Below are 25,749 nucleotides of genomic sequence, written 5' to 3'. Positions count from 1 at the left end.
ATTAAATATAATCGTCAGACTTTAATATAAAAATCATAATTTAGAGATCATAATATAAAAATCGTATTCGAAAAATCGGTATGCATCGCCAATTTATACGAGTTAAAAGTAGCTGAGAGAAAATGTACATCAACTTTACGTATCTTCTTTACATTTCTGGTCATTGCGTTGCAATGTCGTTGACTAATAAATAAAATCTCATTAATCGACAATAACATGCACTCTCATTTTTTAACGAACATAACCGTATAAGCGTATACGAGACGCCTTATACGTGCGTATATCGCCGCCGGTGATATCGCGTAGCTTTACCGTCTTATTTCCTGCTCGTAAAAGCGAATGTACATTCGAGTTTAACGACCTGTTTATTCGATGCTACAGGATTTTGGAGAAGACCGGCGTCCGTATATCACACGTGACGTAATGCTAGTTTCGTTGATCGAGGACACGCTCGCAAAAAATGATTTTATTTCACGAAAATTTAATTTTTATTTATAATCAAAAAATAACTTTATAAAAAAATTTTATTCGCATTTATTGCAAAATGAAGAAAAATACACATATCGCGAAGCAAAAGAAAAAATATACAAAAATATATTTTTAATGTTATATTTAACAAGTAAATATTTTTAAATTAATTTTGAGGAATTATTTAGTTTTTTCTCTTTATATATACATTTCTGCGATTTATACACATCTTCGTCGATGAAAATGGCATGAATTTTATCATTTCGCGATACCGATATCGTGCGAGATATTTGTATTTTATACGAGTTTGTATATTGTACATATGTGTTTATTTTGCTATGTATGTTTTATAGATAATCGTTCGCGCACATCTCTTCTTCAATCGATGCAGTGTCTGTTTCTCGATTCGCATTCTTATCAAAATGTATCGTTTGATATCGTTGGCAAGACTTGAAGTATTTTTCGTAGGAATAAAGATTTCTTCAAAAATCTCGGGAATTTATTATTTTTCGTATTTTAATTTAAAATAAAGAATTTTTATTTTTACTTTTTGCTATAGAGAATTTTTACTTTTATCTTTACATTTATTTCTAGAAAATTGTTATTTTTGTATTTCTATTTTTTGTTTGATTCTCTTATTAGCCCGTTTTATTTATATCTACACATATATTAAAAATAGATAATTCTTTGTATTCAATTGCCATATCAATCTCAAAAAATTTATATAACAACTTAATAAAAATATTTCACAATGTAAAATTATGGTTTACATGAGAAAAAAAATATACAAAATAAAAAATATAATTTTCTTAGATATTTCGCGTGCGATTAATTGGCCTAGTTTACATCAAGCACTTGATACGCGTATCAATTAATGTATTTGAACTGGTCAGCCAATAACTGAACCAATTTACTAGTAATTTACTAATTGATACGCGTATCAAGTGCTTGATGTAAACTAGGCCGTTGTAAGAAATTGATGCGTGCGAGAAAATAATGCGTGAAAACATGCGAGAGCTCTACTTCTTTTTATCTTTACCAACTTCGATGTTCTGCGATTAGATCTAGAAAATATATGTAAGTCGGAAACGATTTTCTCGCAGGCGAACATTTTTCTTGTTTGTTCGCGTGTATCTCGAGTGCTCGCGCGAATGTAACAAGACTCTCTCGGGTCGCTATCAAATTGGTGGCGCAATTTTCCAGGGAAAGTACCCATAGCCGTCCGTGATAAAACTCTCTGTTTACCAACGCCGTCGACTTGAGCCCTCCCGTGTAATCCCGGGCACGTTTTTTTTTTCGATACCATTTATACGTGCAACGTGTGTAAAGCCAGTCTGTCGGGCGTCATTTCAACGATAAGGTAGGTATAGGTTCAACGATACGCGTGAACGCAAACGCGCAAAAGGGACGCGAGCTGTTACGTGCGAAAGGGATGAAGGTCAATAAACTTTGAGGCGCGTTTTCTCACCCTTCCCGATGCGTTCGTTTCGCGCGTCATAAAGCACGCGCGCTTCATCGTAAAGATTCGACTGCGCTTAGGCTTAAATTAATGTCGCGAAACTTACGACTTATCGGGATAAGAGCGGTCGTCTGAAATTGTGAGAAATTTCAGACATACGTCGAAAACAAATTATATTCTCGTTTTTTAAAACTGGATGACAGATGTCATTCATGTGATCTCTGACATCCCATTTAACAGCGACCGCTCTAGAACTTAGGGCCGGTTGTTCTAATAATTTTTGGTAAGTTTTGCTCGACAAGTATCGTCGTCTCTTTTTTTAGTTCCTTAAGTGTTTCTAGAACATCTTCTAAAACTAAGAATATATTCTACGCCAATCATAAACAGTCGTACTTTTTCTATGCGAACCATTCATTTAATTTTAATGCCATTTTAAAAATAAATCTAAAAAAATAACAATTTTTTTAATGTACGCATATTAAGTTTTGTTTAATAATTCTTTCGATTTCGTATAAAATTTTTAAGAGGAAGCAAAAAGAAAAAATATATCATTCTTTCTCTCAAATCTTAGTCTCAGGTTCTAAAATGAATAAAGAGCTGAAATTTAAAAAATCAGAACATCTCGAAATGTAACTTGGAATGTATTGCTGGGATTTACGGTCCGTGTCTGTCCTTTTTCCAAAAGTACCGATACAACATTAACTTCAAGTTTTACGCTCCTTATTTTACCTTCCTACGCGAGATTCTTTTGCGAATTCTTCGAGCCTCGGTGAACTATATAGGAGCATACGACAACCCATCGTGTCGAATATTTACATGCGCCTGAGGTGTCATCTTTCTTCGTTTACATACGCACGGCAGCCGGCATAATTTTAACTTTTATAACATTCCGCTCATATTTTCTCCTCTGAACATCCCGTACAGAACAAGATATTCCTTTGACATAAATATTTTTCTTTAGCTAGATCACTATATGAGAATTTTTACACTTTTACATTTTTTATATAAATTGTAATTAAATATTTTGTATAATTTTATATTCATTTATAAAAAATATGCGGCGAAACAATTTTAAAATATTTTTATTAAAATAATTTTAATAAAATTTTTATTAAAATAAAATTAATGCTCTATAAATAATATTTATGTATAACAAACATTCTGTGCAATATATGCAGTCGTGTAATCATCTCGTTAAATAAGACAGCCGGCTGTCAAGCTAAGAGACACTAATTCGCTGAAGGAGAGGGGATCACGAAGAGCTGGCTAATCCCCGACCCGGATCGGGCATCGTTTTCGTATTATGTGAATATACCTGCTTTGTGTAAGAGAACCTGCGGGCATTCATCCTTTGCCTGCCTTTCTACCGAAGGCTTAGAGAAGGCTTAGAATCGTATATAGCATCTATGCTCAATTTCCACTCTAGGAGCACTCTAGATGTGCGATCTCTATACTGTGAAACCGTACGATATGTCATGCATGCAAACTCGTTTCGAGCTGATTTAATTAACACGTTTACTAGAATAAGTTGTGAATTCAAAATCCTGTCACAATAGAGCATCAAATATTATTTCGTAAATCCTATTATCAAGAAATTTAATATTCCATATATCTTTCGTTGAGAAATATTGAAATATCTTCGCCGCACAAAGTTGGTTTTATTTCCAGAAGTATATGGTTAAAATTATTTCAAGAGAGAATAATTAAGATTTCAAGCTAACAATCGAATCTCGCAAACCTGAGAATTCTGATTTTGATGAAATTTTACACACGTGCAGAAAATATCAATATAGGTAAGTTGGAAATTTTCAGTTGCAGTCCAAAAAAGTTTTATATAAAAATTTCATGGTAAAAAATATCTCTATTTAACCACGTTAATAAAATTTTTAAAAACTAATTTCTTAAATATTTGAAAAAAATTGTATTAATGTGATTTAAAAAAATTAGATGTTCTTATCATAAAATTTTTAGAAAACAGTACTTTGAATACTTCAAAATAAGAATTTTTGGGTTCGCGAGATTTCCTTGTAAGTACGAAGCATTAAAAAAAATAGTCGAAAATTCGCGCTCACACACATTTGTTAATTTTTGACCAAACGAACGCGAGCCGGTTCTTACGCGCGACATCAGAAAGTCAGCGAAATCTCATACCCAGATATTCTCTTCGCGACAATGAGCCCTCATTTCGCGGCGGCTTTTAGCAAGTTTCTGCGGCAGAAAACAGGGCGAGACGCCGCCGGTGAACAGAAACGTTATCCTTACATCTCTGGACGAACATACATATATATACTGCGTACGAATTCGCGTAGCGAGACATTATGCGAAAGAGAAAGAGAGAAGTGCCTGACGAGACGAGAGAAGTCGTCGACGAGTGCAGATGCCGCTGTCAGAAAGACCGCGATAACGGCGTAATGTTAACGTAACGGAAAAGAGGAAGGAAGAGAGAAGCCCCCGGGTTTCTCCCTTTTTGGCCGGGCAACTCCCTTACACGGTAGTGTCAGGTAACGGAAGACGGGTGGCTCTGTATGTGACGAGGTACAAACCGTCTCAAAACCCTTGTCGTGAAGTGGCGAGGATATAGTGTAACTTGAAGAGCAACTTTAACAACGCACAGACAAAATGAAATCTCGACGTATGGTTATACGTGGGGAAAAAGCGTCCTCCTTCTCTCGCTCGTGACACACAGATTTACAGAACCATGAAATGTAAAATGACCGCGCTCATTCTGTCGTCTCGTATTTTGTCTATTTAGATAGACGATTGTTCAATGTTTCCGTTTCTTTGAAATTTAACACAGAGATCGTGCTTTGCGGCAATTTTCTATTATTAAAAATTCAAACTTAAAAAAATATATATAGAAGAAATATTTTTCTTTTGTAATATGAAATAAATTTATCTATATATTTTCACAATCAATATTTTTCAAGCTTCACATAATTGATTCGATAATTCTGCTAATTAGTCGATTTAACGCGCGAGAATTTGTAAAAAAATGTTTTACATTTATATATACAGGATGTAAGTATACAATATTTAATTTTTCACAAATAAAACATTATACATTTTTGTGCACAAAATTTTGTATATAAAGTAATTTAATATAAAAATATAATTAAGAAAATTAGTATCGAATAATGCAAAGATAGTTTTTCGTTAATTAAGTTAAGAGATGTTTTTCTTTCATTTATTAATATATGTATATAAAGTTTCATTTGATTAACATAGTCAAATATTTCTAAAATTGTAACGAAAAAATATTTCACGACGCGACAACACATTATTAGAATTATAAAAATAAAGAGTGTATCATAAATGTTAACCGCTATTTCGTGTTTTATTCATCAAAATAAAAAGTTCATGTAAACACGTGTTCATATAAAAATGCATTAGTTTCACAGTATGATCATGTTTGAGTTGAAACTTAAGATAATTACAAAGTGTATTATTTATATTTCTAATAATTAAAAGAAATAGTAAAAAATAATTATCATCTCAAATCAATTCATTCTCTATCAAAATGGGTAAATAGTTTTCCAAAGATGATATATATAAAAGCCAGCATTTGTCAAACATCCTAGCAGGACAAAGGGGCCAATTAAAAAATTGTTTTTTAATTGTATATGTACGTTTGTATGAACTTTTTTGCTCATTTCGATGAATAAAACACGCTCGCATTTATGATACACCTTGTATTTCAATAATTTTAACAATGTGTCGTAGCGTGAAAAGGCATATTTATAAAATACGAAACTTTGTGCGTAAAGATGTAAAATTTTTTATTTGCAAAGACATTAAATATTTTGCAAGTGAAAAGGAGAGAAAGAGAGTAGATACGAGAAGTAAATATGAAGCCGGAAGGGAGCATGAAGCTCTGTATTGTGAGTGCAACAGCTTGCAGGTAGTCTTTTTCAGCTTCCTGTTTCTATAATTTATCTCTACTCTCTGCGGACGTTTACTTATGTATTCTAACCGAGCGTTTCGAATTCCTTTTTTTGCTAACATTATGATAGACGAGAGAGTCGTTATTACAACATTGTAATTTAATATTAAAAGTATAATCACAGGAAAATTAGTATCGGATGATGCAAAGATTTTTCTTCGTTAATATAATTACATTAAGTTAATAGATGTTCTCTCCTTATTTATTATTAATATACATTATTAATGTACACAGGGTGTATTTCGTGTTTTAATTAATATAGTCGAGTATATCTGAAATTATGGCTCTAACAAGATAAAATATTTCACATAAAAAAGTTAAAAGGTTTCGAGAGAAGAAAAGTTAATAATTTGGAATTTTAACTCAGATGATTATTTTTCAAGTTGTTTGAAGGTTAATCTATAGTTTTTTTCAAAATTCAAGAGTAGGAACTTTTTCCCTCTCTCGAAATCTTTATATAATAATGACTTTGTATAATAATGATAAGATTTTACAAACACAATGTATTCTTTCCACTATTATTATAATAATATCATAAATACGAAAAGCTTATTTGCATTTAATATATATCGATTTATTTTCCTGAAAAGCTTTGAAAGATATAACTTTGTTTAAATGTATTCAATCAAAAATTCATTAAAAAATTGATAAGCTTACTTGTCGTTTACCGTTAATTATTCATTCGCCGTTACTGCTCGAAACAGAAAATAATCCAGCAAAATCTACTCTGAAATATAACGGAGCAGTCGTGCGGCTTTTACATGTTATCGGCATAGAAAAAGAATCATCGTGTGACGAATTGAATGCGCGGGATAATTGTTTCGATATGTTTTCGCGCGAAAAAAAAAGCTCGGCGGAGCTCGGGAGATCAAAAATTGGAATGCGCGCAAATTGGAACGTGCTCAAATTGACAAAGCGCTGGCTTGTCGATGAAAAATTCAATTAAGTCGTTGACGTTTATCAATCGTCGCGGATTACCGATACTATTATCCACTTGAATTCTTTTTTTCGAATCCGCGAATTCCGCGAATTTTTATGCCTCCCGTTCTGTGTAAAACATATGCATATACATGTGAATGGATCGGATTAAATTTGATTTCGTCATAGTTCCGGAGCGAATCTGTCAGCTGCCTAAAAGTCAACAGTGTATATTGTCATCAAGCTTTTCCCTAATCGTACAAACCCCAAAGAGAATTAATGCGATCCGTTATATCGAACTCGACATCACGAGGGCGCCTCAAAGAAAAATCAATAAATTGTCACCTTCGCGTGGCTGGGGAGAATAAAAATCGAGATAAATAACTTGGAAAGTCTCCTCTCCCTCGCTTCTCTATCGTATTGCTAAAGCTGTGGGCGTTTTGCGGCCAGCTGAACCGAGAACTGTCTTCTCTCCGTTTCTTACCCCTAGTTTTTTCTCTCTTCCTTTTCACGATACGTAACACATACATACATACACACACTGAGTAAAAATAGCGTGTCCCATCAATCACAGGGTCGACAAACCCTGCCCGGACCCGCCATATTTATGTACGTCCGGATAAATAGATAAATAAAGACGAGAGAGTATACTGGATATAATTCCCCCTGAATTTTATTTATGTGCGCTCTCTCCTACGAGTAAGCACGCGATGAAAAACCCGCGCGTGTTTGTATATTGTGATTCTAGCGAGTGTTATTGCATGGCAGAAGATTGACACGCGTATGTATTATATTTGTCTCGGAAATAAAATGTCAAATATTCAAATTGTATATTTTGAAACACATATTTGTCAGTCATTTGACTAACTACACAAGTCATTTAAAAAAAATGCGAGCAACAATATTGTCTCTAAATCAGATATCTCTCCTCTTTCCCTCTTATGAATAGTAATTTTGAGTCATATCATTCGTTAATTAAAAAAAAATACTCTTGTTAATTCTATCATAAAAATTTTATGTTAAACAAGGAAAAAGTATTGAAACACAAAAAGAATTATAATCTTTTAATATTAAATTTATTTTTGAAAAACTTTTTTTTAAAGAAATATAAATGAAATGGATAAAAGATTACGAATCTATAAATAATTGTATATAAATATAATAAATCATTGAAAAATTTGTTATTAAATATTCTGTCATTATTAGTCATATATATGACCACGTACATAATATTAATTTTAAAATAATTATAAATTAATTGACTTGTGTAAAATGAAAATATAATCAATTGCAAAATATTTATTCTGCAAGATATGTAGAAATTATTTCAGCGAAATAATATTGCTGTGCATGTTAGTTAAAATTTTAACTCTCGTGTTAAAATTTTACTTGCATTTTGTATAAGCACATCAAACGAAATTACGAATTTCATTGTATTTATATGACGAAGTGATTGCGATTATTCAGCGCAACCTGTCGACAAACTGTTGCCAGGCTCTACAGATGAATCTTATTAAAAGATCCTATCTGTCTTCCTCCCTCTTTCTCTCGCAATCGGGTTTACGTGCACATATCACAAAGTTCCTTCAGAAAATATTGGTTATAAATCAAGTGTATATACGAGATTACCGTATCGAGATGTTCAAGAAACATCCCCATCTACGTGTACTACGTATGAGAATTATACTAATTAAGCATCTCATTATATTGGGACAGTATCGTATTTCGATCGGTATTTGTAAATTACGCATACTAGAAAAGAAACAGAATAATATAATTGACTTCTCAGATATTACAGCCACTACATATACGCGAATAATCTTGTTTATATAGTATATGCATGTAAATCCATATTCTGGATAATATAATAAAAGTTATATCGAAATTTTATTTTCTAACGCAATATCTTATTAATTTCGTTAAAAAGAATCTGTTACTAAAATTTCCGATATAAAATAGTGCTATAAACTTTAAAAATCAATAATAATTCTGTCAAAAAAAAACCAATCTCATTTTTCTCTTTTCACTCTTTTGAAAAAAAATGACGTATTTTAAAATGTGACATTTATTTCTTTAATATTTACAAAAAAGGATTTTATTGTTTTTTTAACCCTGCACAAAATATGAAACAATTCTTTGCAATACATAAATTATAACCAAGTGTCATTATTTATGTTAATCAATCAGTGCGTAAGCTAATTATCTCTTTGTAGATTTATATAAGATTATAGAGAGTTTCGAGCAAACTAATTAGTCGTTAGACAGAGAGAGAGCCACTCTTGACTTTGCATTCACATCACAAACATCAACGGCGGCTATAATGTAACTCCGTCACCCAAGCACGATGATTAATCCGGCAGCAGGAATTACATGCTTGGAAAGGGACCGGCTAGCAAGCAACCAGAGGTCCAAGAGTACACCGAGTCTGCGAAATCTCACAAATGTTACAACGTCGTTACGCATCGAGACACGGATATCATGTATACATATGTATATAAATACATGCGTATATATGTATGAAACGGACGTTCATTCGCATATATAGGACTGCCACGGAGGCGAAACTCATCGCGCTGGGTAAAGCAAGGTGAGCTGGTTTCCAGCAAGTCGATCCAGCAGCAGCAGGAAAGAGAATCCCTCCTCGCGCGCTGGGTGCCGGTTATTTAAAAGTTATAACTTATAACAGCGACCATTAAGTCTCTCTTCTCTCGGCCGACTGCATTCTGCCACGGCCTAGATAATTGTCGTGAAAAGGTTGTATTCTGCATTCCTCACCGCACCGTCGTCGTCGGCATTTCAGAAAATGTATCCCGACCGCCCATAACTTCCTGTCCGTGCTGGCAATCGTGCTTAAATCTCTTTCATTCGAAAACCGATCTCTCTCTTTCGTTCCACCTCAGATTCTCGTAAATTTTTTTCGAATTCAAAAATTGCAAGGCCCAACAACGGTTGTAATTCAGCGTGTAATAAAGATTTTCTTTGCAAATTCGTGTTATCGATTTACCAGAGATTACAACTTTTCGTTCGAGATATACAACATTTAAAATACGATTGTGGCAAATCAAATTAAAAAATTTATATATAGAATATTATATATAGATTTTTAAAAATTTTAACAAATATATATAAAAATTTAAATTTGTAAATAAGAATTTTTAATATTCCACACAACTGGACATCAAATGTCGAAAATATAAAAATATCCTGAACGAAAAGTTAACATATCTCGTTTGTTCTTTGTAAATTGATAACATAAATTTTATATAGAAATATTATTTTAGAAAATTTAAATAAAAAATATTGTATATAAAAATTTAATTATTTAATTTTTATACAGGACATTATTTACACACCGTTCGTGTAATTATTGCATTTCAATGTGTATTCACACTTTCGAATTCTACATTCTCGATGGAGTCGAAAGCGCCTTACTTTGAAGGCACCTATTAATGCAGACACCTATAAACGTCACTATAAGAATACCTGAATCCTTCGTTATATTGTCAACACTTGACAGCTTTTTTGCTCACGAATATAAACGCGCGCTACAACACGAATAACATTATTAAGAGTCATCTGTCAAATCTTTAATGTGTCATCGACGATACGCGAACAGCAATATTAATTATATCAATAATTATGACCAAAAAATAAAATTGTATAACATTTTGCAAAATATTATATATATTTTAAAAATGTGTATATAATGTCTCTTTTTTAAAATTATTATCTGATATAAAGTTTATTTTGATTATGTAATTAGGAAACTATTTCACAACAGTAAAAAAATATATACATGCTTATATATGTATATAAATATTATACCTATATAATGCCTCATCGACAAAGAGCGAGCCATTTAAAATCAATTCACGCGTTCAAGCGATTAATCGACATACACTACTTTCTAAGTCTCAAGACTATTTATCGACTTTGTTATCGATAACGCTATTCATAAATCAATTCACAGAACACCGGTCTGTTAACGTGTTAGTATATCACATTTTTCTTTTGAAAGAGATAACGTGTCTTTTTGCGAAATAGATAAAACCGGTTTTTATTATGACTTCATTGTGAGAATCTATATACATCGTATATACAGTTATATATGTGTTATTATATATTATTATAATAATTATTATTATTTAATTATTTTCAATAACTCGTTTCGCAATTAATTTGTTTTACAAGTAAGTTTTTAATTCGAAAAAAAATCTAGATAAAATCTAGATGTAAATGTATAAGATCTATCTCTAAAAAAATACTCATCGTTCATCGCACAGCTATCAATTAATTGACATTAATTGACAGTGTATAATATAATTTCAAAATAGCTACTTCAATGCCATTCCCATAATTACTTACTACAATGTGCTCAAAATGATCATCCTAATAATGTACAATGCCGGTCATCTTCACGATAACAATGCGATTCGCACGCGAGAAAGGAAACGTGAACTATTCGTATATTTTGCACTTCCTTGAATTCGAATGAAATAAATGCATTTCAAGGATTACTTTACAAAAAAAAGCAGAGAAGTCTACATTTACAAAAAAAAATCTATAAATATGACAACAATTTTTGTTGACAGACAATGTAGGGAACGATCACAACCGACCCGATTTCATGAAATTCAAACAGTAGCGTCGTCAGTCGATGAATATTTTAATCCGAGAGCATCCGCTCTCATCCTCGGAGAAGCGCAAAGAAAATCCGGAAGGTGATTAAGGGTGCGAAAAAACTCGAACCTAGCAACTTTAACGCTCGCAGATAGAAAGTGAGAGAGAAGTATAACGAGTAAAAGCCTGTTTCATCATACCATAGTTCGAACAACACGAAAGAAGTCACAAAGAAGGTGAAGAAGGAAGAGAACAGATGGTCTCGGGGGTGGTCGAGGGTAGAAATATCATAGATCTTCCACAACCGGAAAGGTGTATCTGATCAAGTTACGGAGGAAAAAAAGAAGAGGAAGAAAAGAACGCCACAATAGCCATGAATGATCTTATTTGCCATCTTGAAAAGCGTCTCTCTCTTTCTCGAACGAAAAAACGATACGAGAAGGCAGAAAATCGGGTCTAACATTCACACTCATTTTGCAAATATAAGTGACATTTCTCTTTCTCCTCGTCCTCGCCCTTTTTTCTTTTTCGCATTCTCGCGCATCACGCATAACTGCATTATATTGTCGGTTTTTTTTTCAGTTAATATAAGACGAAAGTCAGGAAAACGACAGAATTGTGATATGTTCGAACTAAAAAATGAACGAACGAATAAGAATTAATATTCCGAAAACTCGTGGAAGGTCCGGTCTTTTTTGAGTAACGTTTGAAAATGGAAAATTAGACGGTATCTTTTTAAATTCGGCTGCGTGTCTAATGCATATTTATTGTCGGAAAAGCATTTTAAAAATAAAGGTGAAGCGTTAAAATCGAAACCGAACAAAACTAATTGTAAAGCTCAGTCCGTCACAAGTATAAATGAGTAAGAATCTAATATGTATAGCATTTAAACAATATTTGCAATATAAGCAATTAAAAATGCATTCGTGAAAAAAGTATTAACATGTATAATTCTTGAATGTGTCCACACAACAATTTAATTATAATATATATAAATAACAATACATATTAAAATATATTAAAATATATTAACATATATTAATATATATTATATAATATATAAATAATATATAATGTATTTATAATATATAAAATAATGTAAATGACGCTTCGATTTTATCGTCATTGGTCGATTAATTATCGTGTAGAAGGCGTTACGAAATATAATTAATCAAATCAGGCCTTTATTTCCTCGCAATATTCTTCGTTAATCTTCCTCGACTATCTTTCACGTTTATTATGCCAATTAAACTCGTTAAATAACGTACGTTTATTTGTGCAAAAAAATTGTATTTTACATCCTCCCGGAAGCGAGGAAGAATCTTGAGAAAGAATCTATCGGGTGAAACCGTTGTGTATAAAGGCTTTACGACACGCTCACTCGCTTCTGTGGACCACCGGACGTTCGACGTATTAACTGCATGTCAAACATGGTTTTTACGATCGCGTTAATGCGTCTCCTTGCATTTAACACGGGAGGGGATATGAATGCTTTTGGACTGCAATTTCAAGAATAAAGAATAAAATCGAATAAAAAATACATTGATTATTAGTGCGGATTAGTTTCGATAGTTATACGAGATATACGCTTAATATATGTATAGGGAAACTTGGAGTTCTTGTAAGTTGCTAAGACTCAGAAGTTTTATTATCCCCGATTATAAAATCAAGCATGATTAATAAATATATAGTTAGTAACAGCAATAAAAAAGGAATAAAAAATAAAATATGCTATATATATACACTAAATATGTATTAAATAAACCATTAATTAATTTAAGTACGTATCATTGTATAATGCAAACAATAAATTATAAAATATTAATTAGAATTTATGACAAAACTATTAGTTGTAATAAATTTTAAATAAATTACTACATTTTCTTCAAAATATATGTAGATGCCTTTGTCATTGATAGATCGATTAAGAAAAATAAAATTCGAGAATATTATGCGATTTTGTTGAAAAAGAAACTATTTGTTACTTCAGTATATTCGAAGCTCTTTCAATTTATCTTTTTATGCAGACTTTCCAGTAATAATTTATGTCAAACGCGACAAGGATAAACTATGAGCGTGTCGATGAAAAAAAAAATAAAATAAAATACCACGTTAACAGAATACTAATTGCCAAGCGAGCTCGCTACTAACTGAAGTATTAATTACCAACCACTCGCGGGTAGTTTGCAAATAATAAGCCACAGAACGAGAGGAAAGGAGGTAAAAAGAGAGACCGAGAGACGGAGAGAGGGGAAACAAGCGCATTAATTATCCTGCATCGCGTAGCTATATTTTAGAATGCCGAACCATGCGAATATGCGCACAAACAGTCGTAACTGAAATTTTTACAGTATAAACACTTTATATATAGGTATGCAAAATATAAGTATCTGTATAGTATGTATATAAAATATGTAAAATGTCAGTTAAATTTAAATCAGTTAATTTAAATTTGTTAATTTGATCTAATTATTTTTTAGTTTAATTATTTAACTTCGAAATCTAAATATAAAATCTGCTTATTGCATTAATTATCGCTACATAATACTAATTCTAATTAGTGTTTATTATTATATAACAAAAATTATGTTCATTTAATTTATTATTGCATAATGTGCAAAGCACGAGATTATTTTGATTTATTTCATTATTTAATTTTTAGGACGACGAGATTACAATCCCGAAATTAGCAACATATAAGAACGTTTTGCACCCGCACGTGTGGTGCAGTTGTCGCGATAAAACGGACGCCTGGGCGCTTTTTTCTTTCAGCCAGATTGTCTCTGCGTCTCTCGTCCATGCTGTTTTTTTTTGCCTCGCGAATCCGACAGGACCCACGCAACTCTCGCTTTCATCTCGCCGATAAATGCGCCCGTATCTGTGTAACGTAGTCACCAATGATAACGAAGATAAATCACACTCGGAATCGCGCGCGGGTCCTCACGACAGTAGCGAATTTGAGAAGACGCGGTAGGTATGATAAATTCACCGCATATACATTTACAAGTATATTAATAACGTAGATTAAGTGCGCGCTCTCTTTCTCTCTCTGGGTATACTTAATCGTATCATAAATGATCTTAATATTCATAGATATGAGACACACATTTCGTATCGCGACGTATCGTGTTCCCGCTAATGTATATCATGACTGATAATATACAAAAAAAGGAAATGTATATATAAAGTATCCAATTTTAATCGGCCACCCTCAAAAACTTTATTATTTTTGATTGTACAAATAATTCAGACAAAAGTTGATTCTTTGAGAGTTATTGATTAAAATTGTCGTTTATTAATATACATACATATATGTATATATGTATGTATAATATATTAATAAAAAAATATATATTTCTGTTTTAAAAATTCAGTTTAAAAAAATCATATACATATATATAATTGTATTATAAATAATATACATATATTTATATTATTTTTTTAAAAGACAATTTGATATTATGTAATGACTATATAATAACAATTAATTTAATAATATTCTCAGAACATAAAATATTTTTGTCTTCCTCCTGCATCGGACTAATTTTGCGCCATGCAACGATGCTGGCAAGGCGTAAAATGCCGCTTATCTACCGCTCGCGCGAACAGATACCACCGCGTTCTCTCGAGCTGACAAGCGTGTTTGATTGCGGAGCAGATAGCGAATCGCGGATTTCGCAAAATATATACCTATATGTATATATATATATATATATATATATGTGCGCGCCTTCGCAAATACGGAGATTTTCCACCGTGTACCGTCGTCGTCGTCGTCATCGTTGGTGGACGAGTGTACGTACATAAAAGCCGAGCGAGCTTTTGCCATTGGCCGCGCAATTAACACCTATCCGCGAGTTCCGAAGGATCCATAAATTAAAACGTATTCGCGGCACACAAAACGTGCTAACGAAGCCGCGAGAGGGATGAATGGTGTTAACGCTCTTGCTTTTATTGCCAGCCGCAGTCGATCAACGCGTTAAACACACCGGAAAACGATCTTACGATTCACGCTGATGTTGAATATGTGTCGCGGAAAAGGTTTCATTTCAATATCAATTCGGTCTGCGGTCTAACAAGATTCGTATATTCAAATTTCAAAAGTTAATTCTTTGTGATTCTTGTTTTTTACGTAGGTATGTCGAAATATGTATTTGTGTGTCAACATTTTAATCGCGATGAGCAATTAATTTATTACTTCTTCATTAACAGAGTCAGTTTGATTTTTTTTAAATAAAGTGGTTTATCGTTATCAAAGCGATGATAAAAATATACATCGGTAATGTAGATAAGCAACGAGAACTTCTTCAGAAGTTCATGGTTGCGCGCGTAAATATAATCATGTTCTAAAAATATTAAGTTGATAATTATTATATAATTACGACATAATATCGAATTGTATTTAAAACATTTTTTAAAACACAATTATATTTTTTAAATATAATTAAAAAAATCAATTTTAATCACAATTGGTTTTTATTTAAACACAAAATTAAGATTTTTAATCAAAATAAAAAGTCAATTTGGAATTGGAAAATATAATTGTGTAAAAAATATTTATATATAGTATATAAAATATATTTTTCTACTTCGAAATGGACTTTAATTTGGCAGATTCTTATATTGTGATTTAATAATCGCGAACTAATAAGCAATTTACGTGCCATTGTGAAAGATTCCGAGATATATTAAAGAGAAATTATACATCAACGAGCACACACGGGGAAACGCAATCACGACCGCAGTGCGTCGTCGATTTTTCGACACAAGAATGTCCTCTGGAATTTTATTCATTTCTCCTGCCCGTTTCGACTCCATTGGAGGACTTCTCCATCCCTAAACGAACAAAGCGCATAATTCATCGGCTATAAATTCACCGGCGGTCACGTCGCGTCGCAGTCCTCGCAAATCAGCTCGCCCAAGTTTCGCGAAATAAATTGCGATTCCACGCGGAATTTAAATTTATGATTATGACACTCTATACATGGCATTGCATCTTTTAGCTTTCAATTCATCCTCGCTTTATGACTTTTTGGATAAGAAAAAGTGTAAATAAAAATTTCGTTGTAATTCTTCAATACTGAACCATAATAATCAAGAAAAAACATTTTTTTAAAATAATATTCTTAAATTATTTTATTAAGAAATTTCGCAAAATATATTTAATATAAAAAAGAAGAAATAAAATTATACAATATAATAAATATGATTTTTTTCTCTATTGCGCAAAAAGAGATTCCAATGATAAGAGCGCCAAAAATAGCATTCAAAAAATTTACATAGATCGAAGAAGAGAGAGAGAAGATCGTGATTTGTGAGCGTAGAAATTGCAGATAATTTAGAAAAGGTCGGTCTCATTACGCGGTAAAATGTAAATTGAAAGCGGTAACCTTTGAGGTGGTTATCGAAAGTAACCTCGAAAATGTAGACGAGAGTGAGAAGCAAAAGTTGTGGCAAAAGAAAGAGCCTCGTGTTAATGGTGCACCCCGGGAGTCTTTCGCGGTCGTCTTCTACTGGGGTTCCGCTTGATTTTGCCGCAGCTTTTATGTCCGACCCGGCTACGACCGCTACAATACATTTTCTTCCCTTTAAAGTAATTTGTTCTTTTCTCTCTCTTTCTCTCTCTTTTTCTATCTCTTTAAAAGCGGTGCATTTTAAATCTTGTCGAGAATTCGTCAGGATTTCTGAATATCGATGAAACGGGATTACGCGAAAAGTTTAAAATTATGTGAGCAGATTCTTTCAAAATTATTGTATTTCTCAATTAACCGACCAATTTTTTTAAATGATTTCATAATAAAGGTCTCATTTATTCTTGAATTATTTCTTAATGAAAGACAATATTCCACAATTTAATTTTTTTCATTTTATATAATTCGATATTGCAGTACAATATATTTTCTTCCCTTTAAAGCAATTTGTTCTCTCTTTCTCTCTTTTTTCCTATCTCTTTAAAAGCGGTGCATTTTAAATCGTGTCGGGAATTCGTCAGGATTTCCGAATATCGATGAAAAGAGATTACACAAATGGCAAAAGTCTAAAATTGAGCAGATTTCTCAAGAATTATCGTAATATTTTGGAATTATTAAAAAATTGATAAAAATTTTTTTAAATAATTTCATATTCCGTAAAAAATGCCCTTCTTGAATTATCGTTAAATTTCTTGATGAAATTCAACAATATTCAAGTTTAATGCTTTATTTTTTCTTCGTTTCACATAATTTGACATTGTAAATATATAATTTATAATTATATAATTATTATTACTTGAATTAAATATATGAATTAACTTTCTAAGAGACGTCGCATATTTTTTATGCAATTTTGTTCTAAAAAAATTTGAATAAAACATTATCGCAAATGGAATAATTATATGAAAAATGAAAATATATATTCGGATTTTTCTCTATACGATTTTATAATTTATATTAATCATTACGTTTTTACATATAAATTTTCTATTTTCGTGTTTTATATAACATGTATTTTGAAACTTATTAACCGATAATTGTCTCGACTGCAGAAAAAAACAAGAACACAGTCAATATGATAACGTTCAATGGTATAGGTGTGCCATAATTACCAATCAGCCGGTATATTAATCTGTTATTATCTCTATCTGGCGTCTATCCTACTGTCTATTCGATAACGCACGATACGTGGTCAATCGTAAATATCTTTCGATTAAATCGCATTTGTAACCTCAATCGATCGCGTGACCTGGCGTATATACAATAAAAATAAATGGAATGGAATATTTTTAAATGTCAAAGTTTTTTGAATGCTTGTAATTCGATCTTTCCAGGAAAGGTAATTAAAATAATTATCGAGTTTTGATATGATTTTAATTAACTTCAATCATATGTTAGAAGGTGTGAAATTTGATGTCATAACGTTTCATTTAAACAATTTGAAAATTACCTTAAAATAATTTCAAAATAAATCATTTTAAAATATTTTAAATAATTTGTCTGCTCTTGTGAATTTTTTTATTGCGATAAAAAATACGCAATTAGTTCTCTCAGATATATTTGTGGATTTTCTCCAAAAACTAAGTGTAACGAGTCGGGCTCAGAAAGAAAAATTGCTAAAGCGATTTGACATTTGCCTAGTGATTCCCCAAACACATTCGAAAGAAGATTTCGCAGTCGGCGCTGAAATGCCCCAAGCCCATTTGATACGGCCAACCGTTCGAAAAGCTCTCGCGTGCTTCAATGAATAAATTCAACTTTGATGTCGCAATCAATACGCACCCGACTTCGTAATTAAAATTGAATTTTCAGGACAAATTGAGGAGGATCGATCGACCTCGTCAGTCATCGAGTGTGTTTCACGAGAGATCCTGTTCAATTATCGTCGCGCACAAACCGGATTCTACGAAGTTTTAAAAGTAGCTGCCGACTCTTTTACTCCCATGCGCCTTGCATGCCTATACTTGTACCTACCACCATGGTTATTTTTGCACGAGCGATGACGAATCGCAAGGGCAGGGTCGTATATATTGCACAGTTTCGAATAGTTCTCGATTCTAAGAGATCCTACGTTGGCGAACTTGCCGAGTCACTGATGACCCAGACCTTAAGAATGTTTTTAAAAACTCCTAAGAGAATGTTATATAAAACTCATACAATAATGAAAACAAATATTTCATGCGCGCGTTGTACAAAAATATCAATAATTTTAATACTGTGAAAAAAGTTTATTTATTTGATTAAATCGTTCAACTAAATACTATTTTGTTAAAATTGAACATATATAAAGTATTTATATTAAAAACAACATATTAAATATAACGTCTATTTGATTTAAATACTTACATATGTTCAATTAACAAAATCGTATTATAGTTGAACAATTTAGTCAAGTTAACTTTTTTTCAATGTATTTAAATTTTTTCCTTTAATCAATATTATATATTTATTACACAATTGTATTATATTATAATTATGTTAAATTATAACATAATTATATTATACAAATAGTATTAAAAAAAATTTTTTTTTTAAGAGTACAATTAAAATTGTAAAATTTTATGCTACGATATATTTTTATAAAATTTGCTATAGGTCAAAACTAACTTGTTGTTAGTGAAAGCAATTGTAGAAATAACTTTTCCCGTATGGATTAATTCGACTTTTCAAATAAAATATTTTTAAAACAAATTGTTCTAATATCGCAAGAATCTTTTCGATGTGATTTAATAAATTCAATTGTTAAAGTTGATTTACGCACGAATGTGAAACGATACGTTACACGGAGCAAACTATTTTTTTATATATAATATTTAAAGGTATAAATTCATATTAAATTTATATATTATATGTCAAAACAAAAACAAGAAAGGACATGACATTTCGGAGATTTGGACATAATAGAAGAAAATATTTTATTCGTTATATGAATCTGTTGTTTTGTTGCGTGACTCTCTACAATGCATATGAAATATACATATATATTATATTAGAGAATGTCAATCTCTCTCCAGTAATTTATATCAGTTTGCAAAAATGTCATTTCAACACAGAATTGAATATTCCACCCACACGAGAAGAGATAATAGAGTATATCTCTAGTAAAAAAGAACATCTGTTGCAAATTAAAAAATAAAAGCGCAGTCTATTATCATCATATTAATATAAACTATTGCGTAAACTAAACAGTGCTATTCAATATTATCAGACAATGACAGGAAGCGGTATGTAACAGTCGACTAAATGCATTTTGTTTCTCATTAATATTTCGCGTACTTGGCGTTGAATAATGGTCATATAATTCCCAGACAACAATTGTGATGAAAATAATGATCTTTATAAATCAGCCGCAAAATTCAGTTTTTTATCTATATATTTTACTTGTCTCTCCCTTTCTTCGAAATATGAACACATATATATACGATAAATATATATTAATATATATTAAATATGCATAATATATAAAATATATATGTAAAAATATATATATATGTTTATTAAATACATATATTTAAATACACATATACATATATGTATATTATAAAATAGTTAAAGGAGAGATATCCAAATGTTTCACGTAAATTGCAAGATATATAAATAAGACAATCGTTTTGTGCCGAACACTATAATATATGATAAGTGTATCGGAGTATTTAACTCACATGAAATTGCCTCCTTCGGAATATTGCTGAGCGAAAAGCCTTGCGCTTCGAAGACCGGCCTGACACTATCGCATTTGAGACCGGCGGCATTTGCCGTCGTTGCGACAGCGATAATCGCCGTAACAATCCACAGAATCATGGCACTCATTTTTCGTAGTCGTCTTTCTCGAACAAGTATAAAGGGGAAGAAAGGGAGAGAAAAACGGAATACTCCGTACAGTGGAAAGACAAAACACACGCGCGATATCGGAGATCCCGACACAAATTCACAGAGTATTTTTTTTTTTCGTTAACGACCAAGACGAAATATAAACACGTAGACGTTCGTACGGTCGCGATTTCCCGTATTATTATCGGCGCCGGCCGGCGATTAGCCGAGCTGTTGCTCGCGAGTAACGACGATCGACAAGGGAACGATACCGCGGACGTCTCGCTTTCGTCGAAGCAAACTCGGAATAACACCACCTTCTCCGCCGGTGCGGCACACACTGACTGAAGCGAGCGATGAAATGTGCGCCGGGACCCGGGATCCGCCGACAACGGCGCGCTTGTGTCGGACGATAACAGGTTTGAAAATCAATGCTGCCAACTCTTACATTTCGCTAGTAAATATTTAGGGTATTTATAAATACACCAAACGTTTTTACACCTGCTCCTTTCGTTTACATTTACACTTTTTTAATGCGTGTTTATAAGATTATTGCACAATATGATATGCATTTGCAAATAATTTCGTATATAATATGTAATATAAATAATATAGATCATTATGTATATATAAAAATACAATAATATTTAATAAATATAATAAAGACAAATAAATATAAAAAATACATATATTATAATATTATAATATAATAATAGATTGATTATATCATTTTTATTTAACCTCTTCAGGGACGAATTTATTAAAGTCGAGAAGAGTTATTTTATCTCTTTTATTTTAATTATATATTTTTATTCATAATATACGTTTATATAATTATTAAATAAAATGAAAAAAATTGAAAAATAATTTGAAATTTTAAAAAAAATATACACATATATATGGCCATTGCTGTGCGTTACGATTAATTAATATTAATAATCATCGTGAAAAAATTTCATTACATTTTCATATATTAAAATTAAATATACACATGTACACATGTCAATATGTTCTTGTAGAAATTAAAAATCTAAAATACACAGCAAAGCTATTTATAAATAGATTATTAACAATAATTTTCAATTTTTTAAAAATTGTTATTGCTATACATGTATGTATGACGCAATAATACAAAGCGTAAACGTAAACCAAAGCTTTTATTTTACATTATATTCAAACAATATACCGTCTCTTCAACGAGCCATCTCGTAAACAATACTTATACGATATAATTATTTATTAATAAATAATTAATATATTATAAAAAATATTTTAATTTTATTCGGTTATCACGGAACACATTCTAAACGAACAACATACATTTGACTGGGACAATATTAAAATTATGGATCATGAAAAGAATTACCAAAAAAGACTAATATCTGAAATGATCCACATTAAAGAACAGAAAAATGGAATTAATTTAAATACAGACACCGAATTGTTAGACAGTAGTTATTTTGACATACTTAAAAAATTTGCTGAATCATAATTTAGAAAAAACATTGGTAATAAATAAATACATCACGCTCTCTATTTTGACATTTGGTATTCAGACTTCGCAACACACACTTGAAATATCGGGGAAAAGGACTTGTTAAAACGATAATGTAAGTTGAAAGATTTTTTAATTTTTTCTGACATTGATTTAATTCGCGTATTATATCCGTAGCATGCTCAAATGTCGCATAACTTGGCATCTCAGACCAATCGCCTTGCATATCTATTGGTCAACAGCGAAGAATCGTTTCAATTTTATATTTTAATATTTAACTAACTTTGTATTTTTAACATCTAACTTTATATTTTAATATTTAATTTTTATGTATTGATAAAGACTGTAGTGCAGTCGAAACGTTTACAATTTATATCGATTCTGTAACGGAATGTTAATTTAATGATTTAACTATTAATAAAAAAATTTTTTACATCTTATTTATTTGCTCGTTTAGTTGGCCTACTATATATGATTGTTTAATTTTGTTTTAATTTTCTGTTATATTCATAACGAAAAATAAGTGCCATGATCCTGTAAATTGTTACAGCGATTATCGTTGTCGCAATTAATATTTTCACAATATGTGTATATGTTATTACAAAAAAGAAAACAAAGCAATACTTTACTTAACGTCTGCTGATAACTTTACGCCTTACGCAATTATCAATTCTTGGTAAAATCCAACAGAACACTCAGATAATGTTTTTGTGCTGATATAAAAAGTGCCAAAATCTGTCACCGAGATTTCAGAAAATAATTGTTTCACGCGGTTATATATTTGTTCATTAAACAGATATGTAAAAATTTGCATTCAAATTTTAAAAATAAGCTATGTTTAAAGATATAAATTATTTATATAATACGAATATAATAAATAAAAATTCTTGTGCAATATAAAAATAATTTAATTATATTTAAAATATGCAGTGTTGTGCAATGGTTTCATATATCTTTATTCAACACAATATGTATATATATAAATTATTATAAATATTTTAACTATTATTAAAAATTTTCTTAGATATTTTAGATGCATTATATTGCATAATAAATCACGTGGAGATAAATGTACGCGACGTATTTTAATTTTTTTGCGACGAAAGAATAACTATATTCGAATAATTAATATATACATAATAAATCGTATTCAAAAAGTCATATTAACGAGATATTCACCCTGGTAATGTTAATGAAGAGTATATAATTTATATTGTAGCATAAATGAATAAATCTATACGTTAAAGCTAATAATAATAATCTATGAAATGCACTATACTCAAAAATGTGTCACTCTGTTTTGTCAATTAATTTCGCATATTAGCGCTTACATCTCGCGAGATGTAATAAACACAGAAATATAATATGCATAACATCATAACAATACATGTATAAATGGAGCAATTTGTGCTATGACTTGCTCACTTGAATCTCACAGTGTGAATGATAACAAGAAGATGAAACAATATGTATATGTAGATCTTTGTTCATTATAAAATTCTATTTTTTACATGACATCATATGCTAGAAGTACTAAAAAACGTATTGCAGTACATATAATTATTATATTTTATTTTATATAAAATAGTATTTCCAATTTTCTTATATAATATATATGTATAATAATTATAGAAAAAATATATATATAATTATAAAAAATGAATTTAAACATATAAATTTAGATACCAAGCAATTAATATAAGTATAAATTAGACAATATTGTTGCATCTTTCTGATATCATTACACGAGTAAAAATAAAAAAAAATTTACTCGTAACTCACCAGTACGATGCGTAGAATGGCAGAGTTGTAGTACAGCATATTCTGCAAAATAAATATATTTAATTTAAGACAATGTATAAAATAATTAAAATAACTCGAAAAATAATTGTTATGTACATAATTGATAATTTCTCGTTTTTTCTTAAATCAAGTATTTGATAGAAAAATTACAAACATTCGCTAAAATTTTTTCTAAACATTTTTTTTATAAAATGTGTGATAAATAAATGTATAATTATTACATAACTTAAATAATTATAAAATATATATATATGTAGATATATGTATATCTGTATGTAAACATTAATTATTATAAATATTTTATCAAATATTTTAAACATATATTTCGACATAAAAATTTAAAATATTTTTTACTCATAACTATATATAATGCATATTATAATTATATTAGATAACAATATATAATAAAATTTATGCTATATATCCTGAAGATAAACGAACATTTAATTTTTAACTTCACAAATAACAAATGATAAATTAAATTATGGTGATAGCTCACCTTATCGTTGCTCTGCCGTCATCTGATGTTCCTCGGGCCTCCTCCTTCTCTGGTATTCCTTATTTAGTATTCCTTCATGGCACTCACTCGCGAAGCCACACTTATTAATTATGATCGCGCAATATTTTACATGGCATAACACTCGCGTTACCTTTTTCCGTTCGCGACGCAGCGACGCCCGGGTTTCATCTATCACATTTTCGACGTTAATTAAAACGCGAGAGCTTATTCGCGCGCGAACTAAACCGATGCTCTTTTCGGCGTCGCTGCTTTTTTCAAAGACGACTTATCAAAGCACTTATCGAACGACGATTCGACGACTCCCTCCGCACTAGGAGTCAACTATTCCAGAAAGATTGTTGGTTGAAAAACGCGGTTGTGAAAATCCCGAGCCATCCACGCACGATATCTGTAAACAAGATTGAACGTCAAAAAGATCGAAAAATACGACTGCCACGAATACCAAGAATTAACTCCTCGAGGGAGTTCCGAGAATCCCGGCACATCGCGAAACGAAAGAGAGAGAGAGAGAGAAATAGAGAGAGAGAAAAGGCTCGTTTCTCGAACACCGTCGACTCGTGATCGCGTATTTCGTTAATACACAATTGATATACGTACTTTTTGCTCTCCGCTGAAGATCTCCGGCTCGAGGATTCGCGAGAAAGCTTTCGAGACCAACGCACGATAGTGAAATGTAACAAACGAAATATGGCGGCGCGACCGTGTCGTAGACCTTGGCGATTTTTGTCGAATATTACGAGATTTGCTCGTCGCGAAACGATACTTCGACACGATGACCCGAAAGTACGACCGGAAACGCGCAATTGAGCACGTAGAATACGATCGACAACGTCGAGAAACGCGGAAAATTCAGCGTCGGAAGCGGAGCCGGTACTGCTCCCGATGCATCCTCGGAAACTCGCGCGCGCGAACTTTTGGCGGCAAGAGCTGTGACGTCACGCGTCACGTGACCACTCGCTGTCGGGAGGACGAACGTCGAGCAAGATTTGCGGTCGATTCGAGGTGAATCTCGCGCCTGCGATCGCGATCACGATGTCGGTACACGCGACGCGATACGAGAATTAACGTCAAGGCAATAATTAGCGTGAAACAGTAATTAATATACTCACATTCGCGTATACTTTCGCGGAGCGACGACACACACGAACTTTGATTAAGAACTATGAGAAAGTATAGTGGAGAGGGCAGCAGCATTCTAGATTGCGTTCGGAAATGTAGTCGCCTAGGGAGAAACGCTCGATTGAC

General features: G+C 31.6%; 1 protein-coding gene across 3 annotated transcripts in view; it reads right to left on the bottom strand.

Annotated features, from left to right (window-relative positions):
* dlp (glypican dally-like) overlaps positions 1–25,351 on the bottom strand; it is a 153,592-nt gene extending 128,241 nt beyond the window's left edge. For 2 of the 3 annotated variants that reach the window (XM_029311983.2, XM_029311984.2), the window contains exon 1: positions 20,539–21,068. In XM_029311983.2, the coding sequence (XP_029167816.1) occupies positions 20,539–20,686 (148 nt within the window). In that variant the 5' untranslated portion in view covers positions 20,687–21,068. Of the gene's footprint in view, positions 1–20,538; positions 21,069–23,963; positions 24,006–24,483; positions 24,893–25,101 lie in introns of those variants that run through there. The other variant, XM_029311985.2, reaches the window with a different exon arrangement.
* Positions 25,352–25,749: the final 398 nt, after the last annotated feature.

Source organism: Nylanderia fulva, unplaced genomic scaffold, assembly GCF_048542155.1.
Source record: "Nylanderia fulva isolate GAGA-0341 unplaced genomic scaffold, ASM4854215v1 Scaffold17, whole genome shotgun sequence".
Classification (NCBI taxonomy): domain Eukaryota; kingdom Metazoa; phylum Arthropoda; class Insecta; order Hymenoptera; family Formicidae; genus Nylanderia; species Nylanderia fulva.
Note: the sequence above shows the minus strand (reverse complement) of the source record. Positions and strands in the feature narration are given on the sequence as shown.